The sequence below is a fragment of the Daktulosphaira vitifoliae genome, unplaced genomic scaffold (genome assembly GCF_025091365.1).
Source record: "Daktulosphaira vitifoliae isolate Bord-2020 unplaced genomic scaffold, ASM2509136v1 Scaffold_1, whole genome shotgun sequence".
Taxonomy (NCBI): domain Eukaryota; kingdom Metazoa; phylum Arthropoda; class Insecta; order Hemiptera; family Phylloxeridae; genus Daktulosphaira; species Daktulosphaira vitifoliae.
Genome location: NW_026099572.1, coordinates 24,770,153 through 24,783,884, shown reverse-complemented (window position 1 = coordinate 24,783,884; position 13,732 = coordinate 24,770,153). Strand labels below are relative to the sequence as shown.

Genomic DNA, 13,732 nt, shown 5'->3' with positions numbered 1-13,732 from the left:
AATAAACACATCTTAGTAAAACCAATACCTTCGCAGCTTCGCATCGAAGCTAAAAAGTAACAAATTATCAGTCACAGCCCTGTGTTGTTGTCGGCTGACTTTTACGCGTTTTATTTATATATGAAAAGAACTTGTTTTAATTATTTATCTTTTGAAGAAGTGCGAATTAAATACTTTTAAACATATATAAACATATCGAGATATTTATCAAATCATTTTACAGCAATTTGCAAGAATAAAAGAAGTAAGTAATTTTATGTTATCCCAATTATTTGGAGTTAATAAATTTGAGTAATGGATGACAAAGCAATACATCATTTATTAAATTAATATCTTAAAGTGTCAATTTTGATTGGTAGGTTAAAGAAGTTATACATTATCACGTTATATGGTATTCGTGAACTGGCTTTGCCGTTTCGTTGCCTCTTAGTTAGGACATTAGAAACTAACCAGACAAAAGTTTATTATACCTCTATAAGAGGAACTTAACATATATTTTTATATCTACTTGTCTTTGTTGTTCTAAACCTTCGAACCATACGACCCCAATAGAACCACAACATCAGGTTCTCACTATACCCATCGCTCATTCTCATCATTTATATTTTACCAACTTTTTACCTATTTTATTTATATTTTTGAATTATAACCAATCATTATTTTTCTTTGGTGTAACTTAAACTAATTTTATATTGACTGAGATATAACATATAAGATAGCAATAATAATATACGATACACTAATTGAGAGATGATAATAATAGATTCAAATCGGGTCTTAACTATATTATTAATAGCACACTCCATCTGGTAAGTTAATTTCCTAGCCACTCTTCGCCATAGTGTAGTGACCGATACAATTCTATATTACAATAATGTTATTTTGATATGACCAACAAAAATATCTTTTCTGTTGATTGATATTATGCTAAGTTTTAACATAACCTTTCAAATTACTTTGTGTTTAATGCTAATTTGACGTCGATTTACTATCCCTTAAGGTTATATATTTTCATAAATTATTAAGTTTTCATTGATTAAAACTACCATCTACTTACAGTGTTTTAATGCAACAATTTATTTTTATGTCGTAACGTTTAATAAATAGTAATTTAAGATTATTAAGATGATAAAATTGTACTAATGTTTTATAACGGGTAAGTAGAATTAACTAAAAGATAAGCTTGTATTTATTTGACTTAATNTTTTTATAACGGATTTTGAAAATCTATCTCTTAACCTGCTCATTGGGGGGGATTTAAAATAGCAACTTTTTTACAAAAATTAACTTTTTCAATTAAATTTTTGAAAATGTTCCTGAAATACTGCGTCCTTCAAATATATATCAAAATAAAGTTTTTTTTATGTACTGTAAAATGAAAAAAAAAAATTTTTCCCGACACTTTTTCATCTACATTTAAACGGCTGCCGTAGTTAAAAAAACACTATTTTTGTGTTAAAATTTTCGATTTTAAATTTTCAATTTAAAAATTTCACCCTTAAATTATAAATAGATTACATTCTATTCCAGATATTACTTTTAAAAAAAAATTAAGGTTTAAAATGACATTCATTAATTTTCGTTGGTTTTTTAGGACTAACTCTTCAAGGCATGTTCGTAAATGTCTAAAAACTTGTGTTAGTATATTTATTTGTATCTTTGAAAATACATGAAGAAATTCTCTGGATCTAGGTAATATCGCGTAGAATTTATTTCTACAAATTTCCATAATAGAATATTTAGATATTAGTGATAAATTATTGAAGGCCAGTAAATTTTACAATAACGTGATATGATAGCAAAATTTTATTTGAAATGCAATCACGAATAAAAGTACATTTTCAATAACGGAATATAAGATATTCTCAATTAAAATAAGTTGTGATGAACTTTGTTTTATGTTTAAATTTGATAACAAAACTTTATTACAGATTGTCGGACAAGTTTCAAATTGTCAGAGGTTCACATTGTTTTTTTCTACTAGTTAGCTTTTTTTTTACAAGTTGTGGCTATGTAGTTTAATAAAATAAATGCATATTTATGGATTCTTAAATATAAGTATTTTAATGGTTTCTGATAAATTTCAACTTATTGAAAATAATAACATGTTCAAAAAATTGGTTACAAAAATATTATATTAAACTTACAGGTATTTTCCATAAAAGCTTAAAAATTCGCATTACAATCTATTTTTTTAATCAAATGTGACGAAATTCGAAAATTTCAGAGTGAATACTTAGAGAGGATTAATAAAAAAATCCCAGCACAGTGGGGTGGTGGCACAGTTGGGATCAGTATAAATAATATCTGACAGAGATTAAAATCAATATCATAGATAACGTTTCGATGTATATCTGTAGATAGTGTTTAATTTTAAAAAATTGGTGGATTATTCCAAAAGCAACTTAATCTCTTATTTCCTTATTTATATTCTGATTACAAATTTTATAATTTTTAAGTGTAATATATGAATATATATGTTTATAATATATAAATATATAAAAGAAAATGGTCCGATTTAAAAAAAAATGTATATAAGATATTCTTATATAAGTATATAAGTATATAAAGATATAAGAATATATATAATAGATATAAAAATTATTTATCTTAAAAAAGTTATAATGATCCATACAATTTTCAAAAAATTATAGCATTATAAAATAAAAATATAAAAAAGAATTTATTTACAAAAAACTTTTTTTTTTATTAACTTTGATGTCTGATTTCACCATGAAGATAAAATAAAGTCCGAAATTTTTTTTTGCATAATATAGTATATTGCTTTAGTTTTAATTTAAGATATATATTAGGGTGGCCCTCCAAAATCGAATGTTTTTTTTTTTACGCTACCCCTTAATTTTTTTTTAATGGTCAAAAAAATGAGCTGTGCAAAATTTGGATTACGATAATTATATTAGATTTATTATTTCATGGACAGTTAATTAATGATTAATTACAAATTTAACAGTTTAATTTAATTGTTATTAACAATTTTTAATTTATTTTTTTTTAAATAATAATAACTTTAAAAAAAATATTTTAACAATAATTAAATTATATTATTATAATATATTTGTTGATAATGTACTTTTTTACAATTAGGAAATTTTTTCCGATAATTACTTACTATTTGTAAAACGTATTATTTCTGTTATTCATTTGTAGTTAATATATTAATGTAGTCTTAGATTAATTTAATACCACGCTAGGCGGTATCATTAATGACTCGTAATTTACTTATAGTATTTAAAGCATTTATGTAACTGTTGTTCGCACTCCAAAATGATGGATCAATTTTCAAAAAATCAGTGTTCAGATTAAATAATTGTAAATTTGATGGTAACTTACTACCAGTAATTTCGTGGGAATAATTACCAATAAGATAAATATTAGTTCGTAATAATTTAAAGACGCTAAAAGTATTGTACATTTGTGATTAAAACGTATCATTTAATATATAATAATAAACAGGTATAATATATTTAACGTGTTCACAAATTGTCTGCTGCATTTATNGCCCGCAAATGTGGGGAAATATCCAAAAAAATTACAAATGTAAAAATCGCTAATTTTCGAAATTTTTTAACTTTTTTTTCTTAAAACTTCCATAACTTTTTCAAAAATCAACAAATCATCATATTTTTTTTTATACTAAAACTTTAAATAACTACCTTTTATTTGATATCATTTTTTTGAAAATCTATCTCTTAACCTGCTCATTAGGGGGGATTTAAAATAGCAACTTTTTTACAAAAATTANTTGTCTATAAAATAATAAATCTAATATAATTATCGTACTTGGCATAAAAAATTAAACTTCTAGAATCTTTTTTTAAATGAATATGCGTTTTCCAAAAAATAAAATGAAAATAAATAATTAAAAATCAACAAAATCAGTTATAACGTATTTTAAGACTTTCACATGNATTTGTCCGGACACTTTTTCTTCTACATTTAAACGGCTGCCGTAGTTAAAAAACCACTATTTTTGTGTTAAAATTTTCGATTTTAAATTTTAAATTTTCAACTTAAAAATGCTATAACTTTTTGAAAAATGTATATATCAGCACAAATTTTTTTTTTCTAAATACATTATAAGTACATCTTTCATTTGACATACTTTTTATTAAAATTGGACAATTTCCCCTTATATAGGGGGCGTTCAAAACTTAAAATATTGTAAAAAACATAGATCTTTTTCAACTGAACTTTTGAAAATGTTCCGGAAATACTGCGTCCTTTAAACATATATCAAATCAAAGGTTATGTTATATACTATCAAATGAAAAAAAAAAATTTGTCCCGACATCTTATCTTCTATGTGCAAATGGCTGTCGAAAATTTAAAAAAAAATGTAATGTTTGCGATAAAAATTACATTTTATCGGGATGTTTTTTGTACTTAAAACTGCCATAACTTTTTCAAAAATGAACAAATAAAAATAATATTTTTTTGTATTGAAACCTTAGATATTTCCCTTTCATTTGATATAATTTTTTTTGAAAATCTAACACTTATTCTGCTCACTGGGGGGATTTAAAATAGCAACTTTTTTACAAAAAATAACTTTTTCAACTTAATTTTTGAAAATGTTCCGGAAATACTGCGTCCTTTAAACATATATCAAATTAAAGCTTATTTTATGTACTATAAAATGAAAAAAAAAAATTTGTCCCGACACTTTTTTTTCTACATTTAAACGGCTGCCGTAGTTAAAAAAACACTATTTTTGTGTTAAAATTTTCGATTTTCGATTTTAAATTTTCAACTTAAAAATGCTATAACTTTTTGAAAAATGTATATATCAGCACAAATTTTTTTTTCTAAATACATTATAAGTACATCATTCATTTGGCATACTTTTTATTAAAATTGGACAATTTCCCCTTATATAGGGGGCGTTCAAAACTTGAAATATTGTAAAAAACATAGATCTTTNTTCCCAAATTTTGCACAGCTCATTTTTTTGACCATAAAAAAAAAATTAAGGAGTAGCGTAAAAAAAAAAAAGACATTCGATTTTTGAGGGCCACCCTAATATATATATATATAAATATATATATAATAAGTAATTAATAATTTATGAAGTATTTTAAGGATTAAAGGTGTACTTCTCCTATTCAAGATCACATCTACAATGGTAGAAATATGCTAAAATTGTAAATGCCAAAGATGAACATAATAATTAAATTAGAAACACGACCTCTAGAATTGTGTGTATTTTAAGTTTTAAAAGATTTTCAAAAGCACGTATTTATATTTATCTTATTATATTAAAAATAAAAGAAATCATGACAATTAAAAACGAATTGTTTTCGTTTTTGTGTATTATGGAAATTTATATTAAGATTGTATTCACTGTAATTAATATAATAGAACGACAAGTTGTCATGCGTTTTTTAGCATCGATGCGAATCCGAGAAAGTATTGGTTTTACTATTATGTGTTTTTTTTTGTGCTGTGACTAATTTTTCTCAGCTATCACGGAACCGGTTTCTTTCAACAATACGTCAAAAAGATCACAAATAGTATCTAGTCGAAAACATTACCCTTAAAAATTGAAAAAATTTCCCTTGTTCTCCGTAAATGGGGGAAATCTTTAAAAATATTACAAATTTAAATAAATTTACATAAAATTGCCATTACTTTTTAATAAATAGATAAATAGAAAAAATTTATTTTTATATATGCTCATAGAGGGATTCAAAATGATAATTTTTCACCAAAAAATAATTTTTTTCAATTTATGTTTTGGAAATGTTCCGAAAACACTGACACTTTTATACATATCTTAAATTAATGCTTATGTAATATAATTTGATATGAAAAAAAATGTTTTTAACTTAAGTTTGTCTTTATGGTGAAAATGGCTACCATATTCAAAAATATGCTATTTTTATGTGAAAAATTCTTGGTTTTGTTTTTTATTTTATTTTAAAATACCTTATAAGGGGAGCACACTGATTTTCATAAATATAATATAAATAAAATTTACATACCATATGTAAATTTTTTTAAGCCGAGGAAAATAAATTTGAAATTTTGAACTAGCCTAAATCGCTATTTTTATTGATGTACTCATGTATTTATCAGCTTTGAGCTGTACACATTGTGAGATTTAACCTCATATTTTAAAATCAAATCAGTGGTTAAAGTGTGTGTAGACGAAGGAAGACGGAGTCCCCCTTCTTATTTGGAGTACAATTTCGCGTCCACTTTATGTCGAATCCAAAAATTCTGGAAAGACGCATTAATTTTTTGCACTGAAGAGGGAAAAACGTTAATTTAAGAAATCTATTCGAATGAAACAATAGGTAGATTCTAATCTATCTATTCATTGAGATATTTTATTTTCTCCAATTAAATATATTTGCTTATTATGATCAATATAATTTTTAGCCTTTGAGGGCAAACATTTCAGTGTTGCTCGGGAACGTCCTCATTTTTAAAGAACTATAGTCCCCCTTTCTAGTTTTTTACCCTTTAACTACTGTCTCAAACCAAAATATTATTGTACCTACTATCTAGATGGATACAACTAAAAGATATGCAAATATATTAATTTTATCAGATATTATAATACTTGTTGAAAATAAAATTTAACTTTATTATCATAATGAGAGTTTTACTTACCATTTTGAACTTCATCAAAGAATTTGTTTGCAATATCACTATCATTCATTTTGTGTATCGGAGAAAAAAGTTTAAATAAGGCTACAAAAATATCTAAAGACATACCATTTAAAGGGTCCATATTATTACTATAATAATTAATCGAAGTGTTCTTTGCTTCTTTATTCAATCCGTTGTTCTAAAATAAATAATTGAATTATATAAATTTAGAATTAATAATAATATAAATTAAATTTTTTAGATAAAACAGTTTTAAACGCTGATACAAAATCATTTTCATAAAAAACTAATCGATGCAAATTTGTAGATAGTACTTAATTTTTATATGAAATTGTTGGATTATTCCACAAGCAAATCAACTCTTATTTCCTTAAGCATATCCTGATGAAAACTTTTATCATTTATAGGTAAATTACATAAATAAATCATTAGTATAGTAATTACATTTATTATGATATTGGTATTCAATTATTTAATATGCTAACTTTATCGGAAAATATATATAAAAAAAAAGAAAAGAAAATATTTATAATTAACACTTAAATCATATAAATTTTATTTTTTGTAAATGAGAGGGAGCACTAATGTAGCACTTACCTCCCACAAATTATATCTAGCCAAAGAAATTAGCATTGAACATTGAAAAAAATTCCCACATTCCCGTAAATGGAGGAAATCACTCAAAGAATTACTATTTTAAAAATCGGTAATTTTAAACATTTTTTTAACTTTTATTTTCGTAAAACTGCCATAACTTTTTTAAACATGAACTTTAATTTGAAAAAGATATTTGACCTCTAGATATGTCTTTGTAGTGAAAACTGACATTAAAGTTAAAGAAAAAATTATCATTTTTGTATAAAATTTCTCACACAACAACACTGCATAACACGGAAAAAACCGCAAAATTGCCTATATTTGACCCCTGAAAAAAGGTTGATACTCAGACGTCTTAATGAAAAAGATTTCAATTTACAACTGTATATTATTGAAAATGGTGGTCCCCCTATTAGAAAATGACTGGATCAAAATCTTAGGTATGAAGTTAAATATTGACCTTGAAATTAATAATATAACTGAAGATTTTATAAGTAAGGTAAATTAACTAATTACTAGTTTTACTGAAGTGTTTACTGATAAATTAGGTACTTATAGTAAAAGTAAATGTAAATTATTTTTAAAAGATAATTTTAAACCAATTTTTTTAAGACCCAGACCATTGCTATTTAGCATTAAAGATCAGTTAGGATTTGATTTGGATAGGTTAGTACATGAAGGTATTTTAACACCTGTTGAGACTTGTAATTTTGGAACTCCAATAGTTCCATTATTAAAAGCAAATGGAACTATTCGCATTTGTGGTGATAATAAAGTCACACTTAATCCTTACGTGAAGGTAGATAGGTATCCATTACATTGAATAGAAGACTTATTTTCAAATATTAGTGGTAATGTATTATGGTCAAAAGTTGACTTATCACAAGGCTATACACAATTATTGATTGAAGAAAATTCAAAATAGATTTTAACATTATCAACTCATAAAGGCTTATATGTACGTAATAGGTTAATGTATATTAAGAAAACTTAATAATAAATTTGATTTAATTTTAAATAAGTTCAATTGTAAAACAAATATTAATGATAACGAAAGTTTGAAAGACAAAGTTGAACTTAGTCAGAAAAATCAAATAGTATATAGAGGTTTTATAAAGGTAAAAGGAAAAAAAATTTTAAAATAGGTGACATTGTGGTATTAGCAAGAAATTATGGTAGAGGACAAATTACAATTCTTTTTGAGTTAGAATAAATTTTCAACTCATTTGATTTTTATCTCATTTAGTTACAATAACTTCAATAAAGATCAAGGATCCCATCACTGTAGTCGCCCATTGCGAGAAGAAATTTCTTATTTATATTAAAATTATTTTACTATATTTTAGGTTTTAGCTTCAATGCAAAGATGAAAAAGTATTTTTTTGTGACTATCATTTATTTTCTCATCTCTAACTTGACCTACTCTTTTCAACGATACCTCAAGACTACAATTTGTATCTAGTTGAAGATATTACCCTCAAAAATTGAANTCATAAACTATCTGATTATAATTTTTCTTATTTTAAAATATAAAGTAACACATATACTCAGACACCAAGTATAAAAAGGAACTACAGTGAAGTAATATTTCAAGTTTAATAATTTGCATAATTTTACAAAAATTAATAAGTAGATAAAAGTCAGTGCTCTCTTTTATTTATATTCTTTTTACAACAAACGATCAAACTAGCCGGACACAAGGTAAGAAATTATATTTCTAAGCATGTCATAAAATTAAGGGTAGACTTAAGATAAATCAAGAATAACTTTTATCGAGGGAATAATAGAATTGATAAAGGTGGATAATTTGAAAAGTTATTAATAACTACTTTCTCACCATTCGGGTCATAATAGTGCGCGTTCAATGTAGATGTTTTAACCTGTATTATACAATTACAAAAAGAAAATAATTCAGCCATTAAGGCTTGGCGCCCAACAATTGGACAGTAGCATCTTACATGAACACACGCTGTTTCCCATTCATATAGCATGACCAATAAATATTAAGAGTCGTAAAATCCTCCTCCGTAATCATTGCACATTTCATTGTAGAATTAATATGACTCAGGTGTGAATCATCCGAATATAATTTTCCTTCAATTTACTTTTTACGACAAACTACGCGCAGTGGTAGTATCTTAATAACGAGTTCATGGATATATATATTGTATGCTATATTTTCACCTTGTAGTTAAACGTACTTCAACAATCCGTTAACCATAACATCTATATATATAACATCTACATTCTATTATTATTCCTTTTGCTTAATTATAAAAAAATATAAATATCACACATATGGCCGCTTATTTTATTTCCTTCATCATCCTTCATTATAATAATTTCTCTTCATTCTTTTTATTAGTATAATCCATATCCTATATAACAACCCCCTTATTGCTATTTCTTAATTTTTTTATGACAAAAGCAAATGGAACTATTCGCATTTGTGGTGATAATAAAGTCACACTTAATCCTTACGTGAAGGTAGATAGGTATCCATTACATTGAATAGAAGACTTATTTTCAAATATTAGTGGTAATGTATTATGGTCAAAAGTTGACTTATCACAAGGCTATACACAATTATTGATTGAAGAAAATTCAAAATAGATTTTAACATTATCAACTCATAAAGGCTTATATGTACGTAATAGGTTAATGTATATTAAGAAAACTTAATAATAAATTTGATTTAATTTTAAATAAGTTCAATTGTAAAACAAATATTAATGATAACGAAAGTTTGAAAGACAAAGTTGAACTTAGTCAGAAAAATCAAATAGTATATAGAGGTTTTATAAAGGTAAAAGGAAAAAAAATTTTAAAATAGGTGACATTGTGGTATTAGCAAGAAATTATGGTAGAGGACAAATTACAATTCTTTTTGAGTTAGAATAAATTTTCAACTCATTTGATTTTTATCTCATTTAGTTACAATAACTTCAATAAAGATCAAGGATCCCATCACTGTAGTCGCCCATTGCGAGAAGAAATTTCTTATTTATATTAAAATTATTTTACTATATTTTAGGTTTTAGCTTCAATGCAAAGATGAAAAAGTATTTTTTTGTGACTATCATTTATTTTCTCATCTCTAACTTGACCTACTCTTTTCAACGATACCTCAAGACTACAATTTGTATCTAGTTGAAGATATTACCCTCAAAAATTGAATAAAAATTCTAGTTTATCCATTAAACAGTTACTTATCCCATGTTCTCCATACAGACATTTAAAATCGTATATTTCTAATGTTTTCAAAGTATTTATTAACGAATCAAGTTTGTAATGATAATTTGATATTATAGGTTTCAACTACAAAATTAAATCATTTTACTTTGTAATTTAATAATTTTTTTATTCTATGTGTGTTTGCTAGACTATAATATTCCAAATTTTTTGGTAACATGTTCCTATATAAATCATTTCTAAAAAAAAATTATTGATAGAGTCTCTTAAATTAATAATGGATTTTTAAAATTATAATCAAATTTTATAACACGCTATTGAGTAGATTTTTTTAACAATTTTTTGATTAATTTTTTTAGATAAAGTAAATTATTAAAATTAATTCGATTTATATTTCAATTGTAGAAAATTTTAAACACCAAAAGTTACTAGGAAATTATTACTACTATTTCTATTTAAGTATCTATTACGATAAAAATGCAAAAAAATATTGAGCTACTCTAACAAATTTACTATAAATAGTAATTATAAAAAGTCCTAACTGCTTTTAATCTTATGGATACAATTTTTTTAAATCTCATAAAATTTTCTATTTAATAATGATAATTTCAAACTTGCAAATTGAGGTAAAAGTAATGATAATAAATAAAATTTTTTTTTGATATAAGCTTTCACAAAAATCAACTTTAAAGGATTAAAAAATAGGTTAAAAATGAAAATTTGGACTGATTATGTTTAACATAATAAAAATCAAAATCAGTAATAATCTGAAAACAATTTTTTTTTCTTTTAATTATTATTTTATATGTAATTAGTAATAATATAAAAAATTAAAAGTGATAAAAAAAGTCTAAATGCAGATTTCAAAACAACGTGAGAAGTTGATTTAGAAAAATATATTTTTGCTTCTGATGAAAGATTCTTGTAGATCAGTGAATTTATTTATAGTCACAATCAGTTTTTATTAAAAAATTTTGCATCAAACCCTTTAAATTTTTATACACGTAAAAGTACAGCAATTTACAAAACTTTGTTATTTTTATAATTTCTCCGTATAAATTACAATATTAAATTTTTGAATATCATTTTCATACTAAATTTAATAACTATAATTAGTATTTATTCATATATTATATTTTAAAATCAAAGAACTACTAATCAGGACATAATTAATAAAAAAAGAGTTGATGTTGCTGAGAACATTTAACTATTTATTTTTACTAAAAAATAAATAATATCATAAATAATATTAAAAATTAAATAATATCGTTTTACCTCCTCGTCCAAAGGTGGAAATTTGAAAAGAAATGCGTTTGTAAAACTAGTAGTTAGATACATCATGATAAAAATGTTGTAATACATTATTGGATTAATAAATCGACGTTTTCGAATAAAACTGATAATTTTAACAGTTGAAATGATAGTATAATTAAAATTCTATTTATTTTATAACGATACTATATTGATTTAATGTTAAAAAAACGTATTTTTTAAGTATTTTTAAAATAGAAATAATAGCGTTAAATAAATTAATATGTGATAATTCTTATTTAAAACTAAGTAAACATATTATTTATTGATGAAGGTGCAGAAACTAGTTTTATATAATTATTTTATTGTCAACATTGTACTGAAATTTAAGTCTATAAATTAATAAACCCAGACGTTTTGCAGTTGTTTTTTTTTTAAATTTCTGCTTAATTTTTCAATAAATAGTTATAATAAATTATTATAACTATTATAATTATTATTATAGTAAATAATTTATTTTGATTTATTTTATTAGTCATGTTTCTTATTTACTTCTCTGATGTATTAATAGTTATATGATTTGTAATGGAACCTACAATATAAGAAAATAGTCGTATTTCATAGTATACAAAACATTTATCGACTCATTTACCTTAAACTAAAGCTTCTATAATATACAATATTAAAAAAAATATACCTCTAGACATGTTTTTGTGGTTAAAATGAACATCAAAGTTAAATTCAAAAAAATTTAATAAATTGTTCCACTTATAGTTCAAACAACATCAATCAGGTTACCATTAATAAAATCAGTGTTAATGTTGCTTTTGTAATCATCCACAATTGTCTTAGAATTAAACACTATATATAGATTTGCATTGAAGCGTTTTTTATGATAGTGATTTTAATCACTGTCAGATATTATCTATACTCGTCCAATGTATGCTTCATCCATACTGTGTGCCTCGCCACACCTTGCTATTGTTTTTTTTTTTATATGCAAATACTCGTTTTTTACTAATTAGTAATTATCTAAAAAAGATGTGATAGAAAAAATCTAATTGTTAATTTTAAATCGGCACAAAATGGTTTAGAAAAATATATTCTGGTATCTGATAGAAATTCCTTGTAGACCAGTGTATTTATTCATAAGTAACAAAAATGTATTTATATATAATACATATACATGATAAAACTACTAATCATCTATACTTGCTACCGTTTTTTTATATAAGGTAGTTAAATCAAAAAGAAAAAAAAACTGAAATCAGTTTTAGAAAAATTTCCATTTAAAAGCGCTCCTTTTTTGTTAAAAATAAAAAATTAAAATCCACTTATATTTTTGTGATTTTGATATGGTAACCATAGTTTAAAATTAAAGTATTAGCTACATTTTAAATATCGCATTACTAGCTATATTCATGAGATTTTATTCTCGAATAAAAACCATTGCAAATTTTTTTTATTTTAAACTTAAATTTGAATTAAATTTGATGCGTTGTGTAAAAATGCTATATCTATATAAGATTTGTCTTTTTAAATCCCTCCCTGTGGCCAAGTAAAGGGTTAAAGTTATGAAAAAAATATACCAAATAATAGGTAATGATATCATGCATCTATTAAAAAAAATTATATTGATTTAATTATTTTTTAAAAAGTTATGACAATTTTAAGTAAAAAAAATTTTTAAAAATTTCGAAAATTAGTGAGTTTTAAATTTATAATTTTTTTGGAGATTTCCCCCATTTACGGGAAATTTTAAAAAAAGTCAGCTAAAAATATTAACTGGATCAAAAGTTATTTAAGTTGTCAGTGAGTGGTGGGCCACCTTGTATATAAAAGCGTCAGACCTTCCAAAAATCTTTCAAAAGTAAAGTTTAAAGAGTTAATTTTTTGTAAAAAAGTTGTCATTTTAAATCTTCCTTTGGGCAGGTGGGAAAGGGTCAGATTTATGAAAAAAGAATATCAATGATAGGAAAAGACATCAATCATCTATAAAAAATAATTATATTGGTGTGTTAATTTTTGAAAAAGTTATGGCAGTTTTTAGTAAAAA

General features: G+C 24.0%; 1 protein-coding gene across 1 annotated transcript in view; it reads right to left on the bottom strand.

Annotated features, from left to right (window-relative positions):
* LOC126896867 (uncharacterized) overlaps positions 1–11,867 on the bottom strand; it is a 23,379-nt gene extending 11,512 nt beyond the window's left edge. The window contains exons 1-2 of the mRNA XM_050670011.1: positions 11,701–11,867; positions 6,637–6,814 (exon numbers count right to left, since the gene is read on the bottom strand). Coding sequence (XP_050525968.1) covers positions 6,637–6,814; positions 11,701–11,787 — 265 coding nt within the window. The 5' untranslated portion in view covers positions 11,788–11,867. The remainder of the gene's footprint in view (positions 1–6,636; positions 6,815–11,700) is intronic.
* Positions 11,868–13,732: the final 1,865 nt, after the last annotated feature.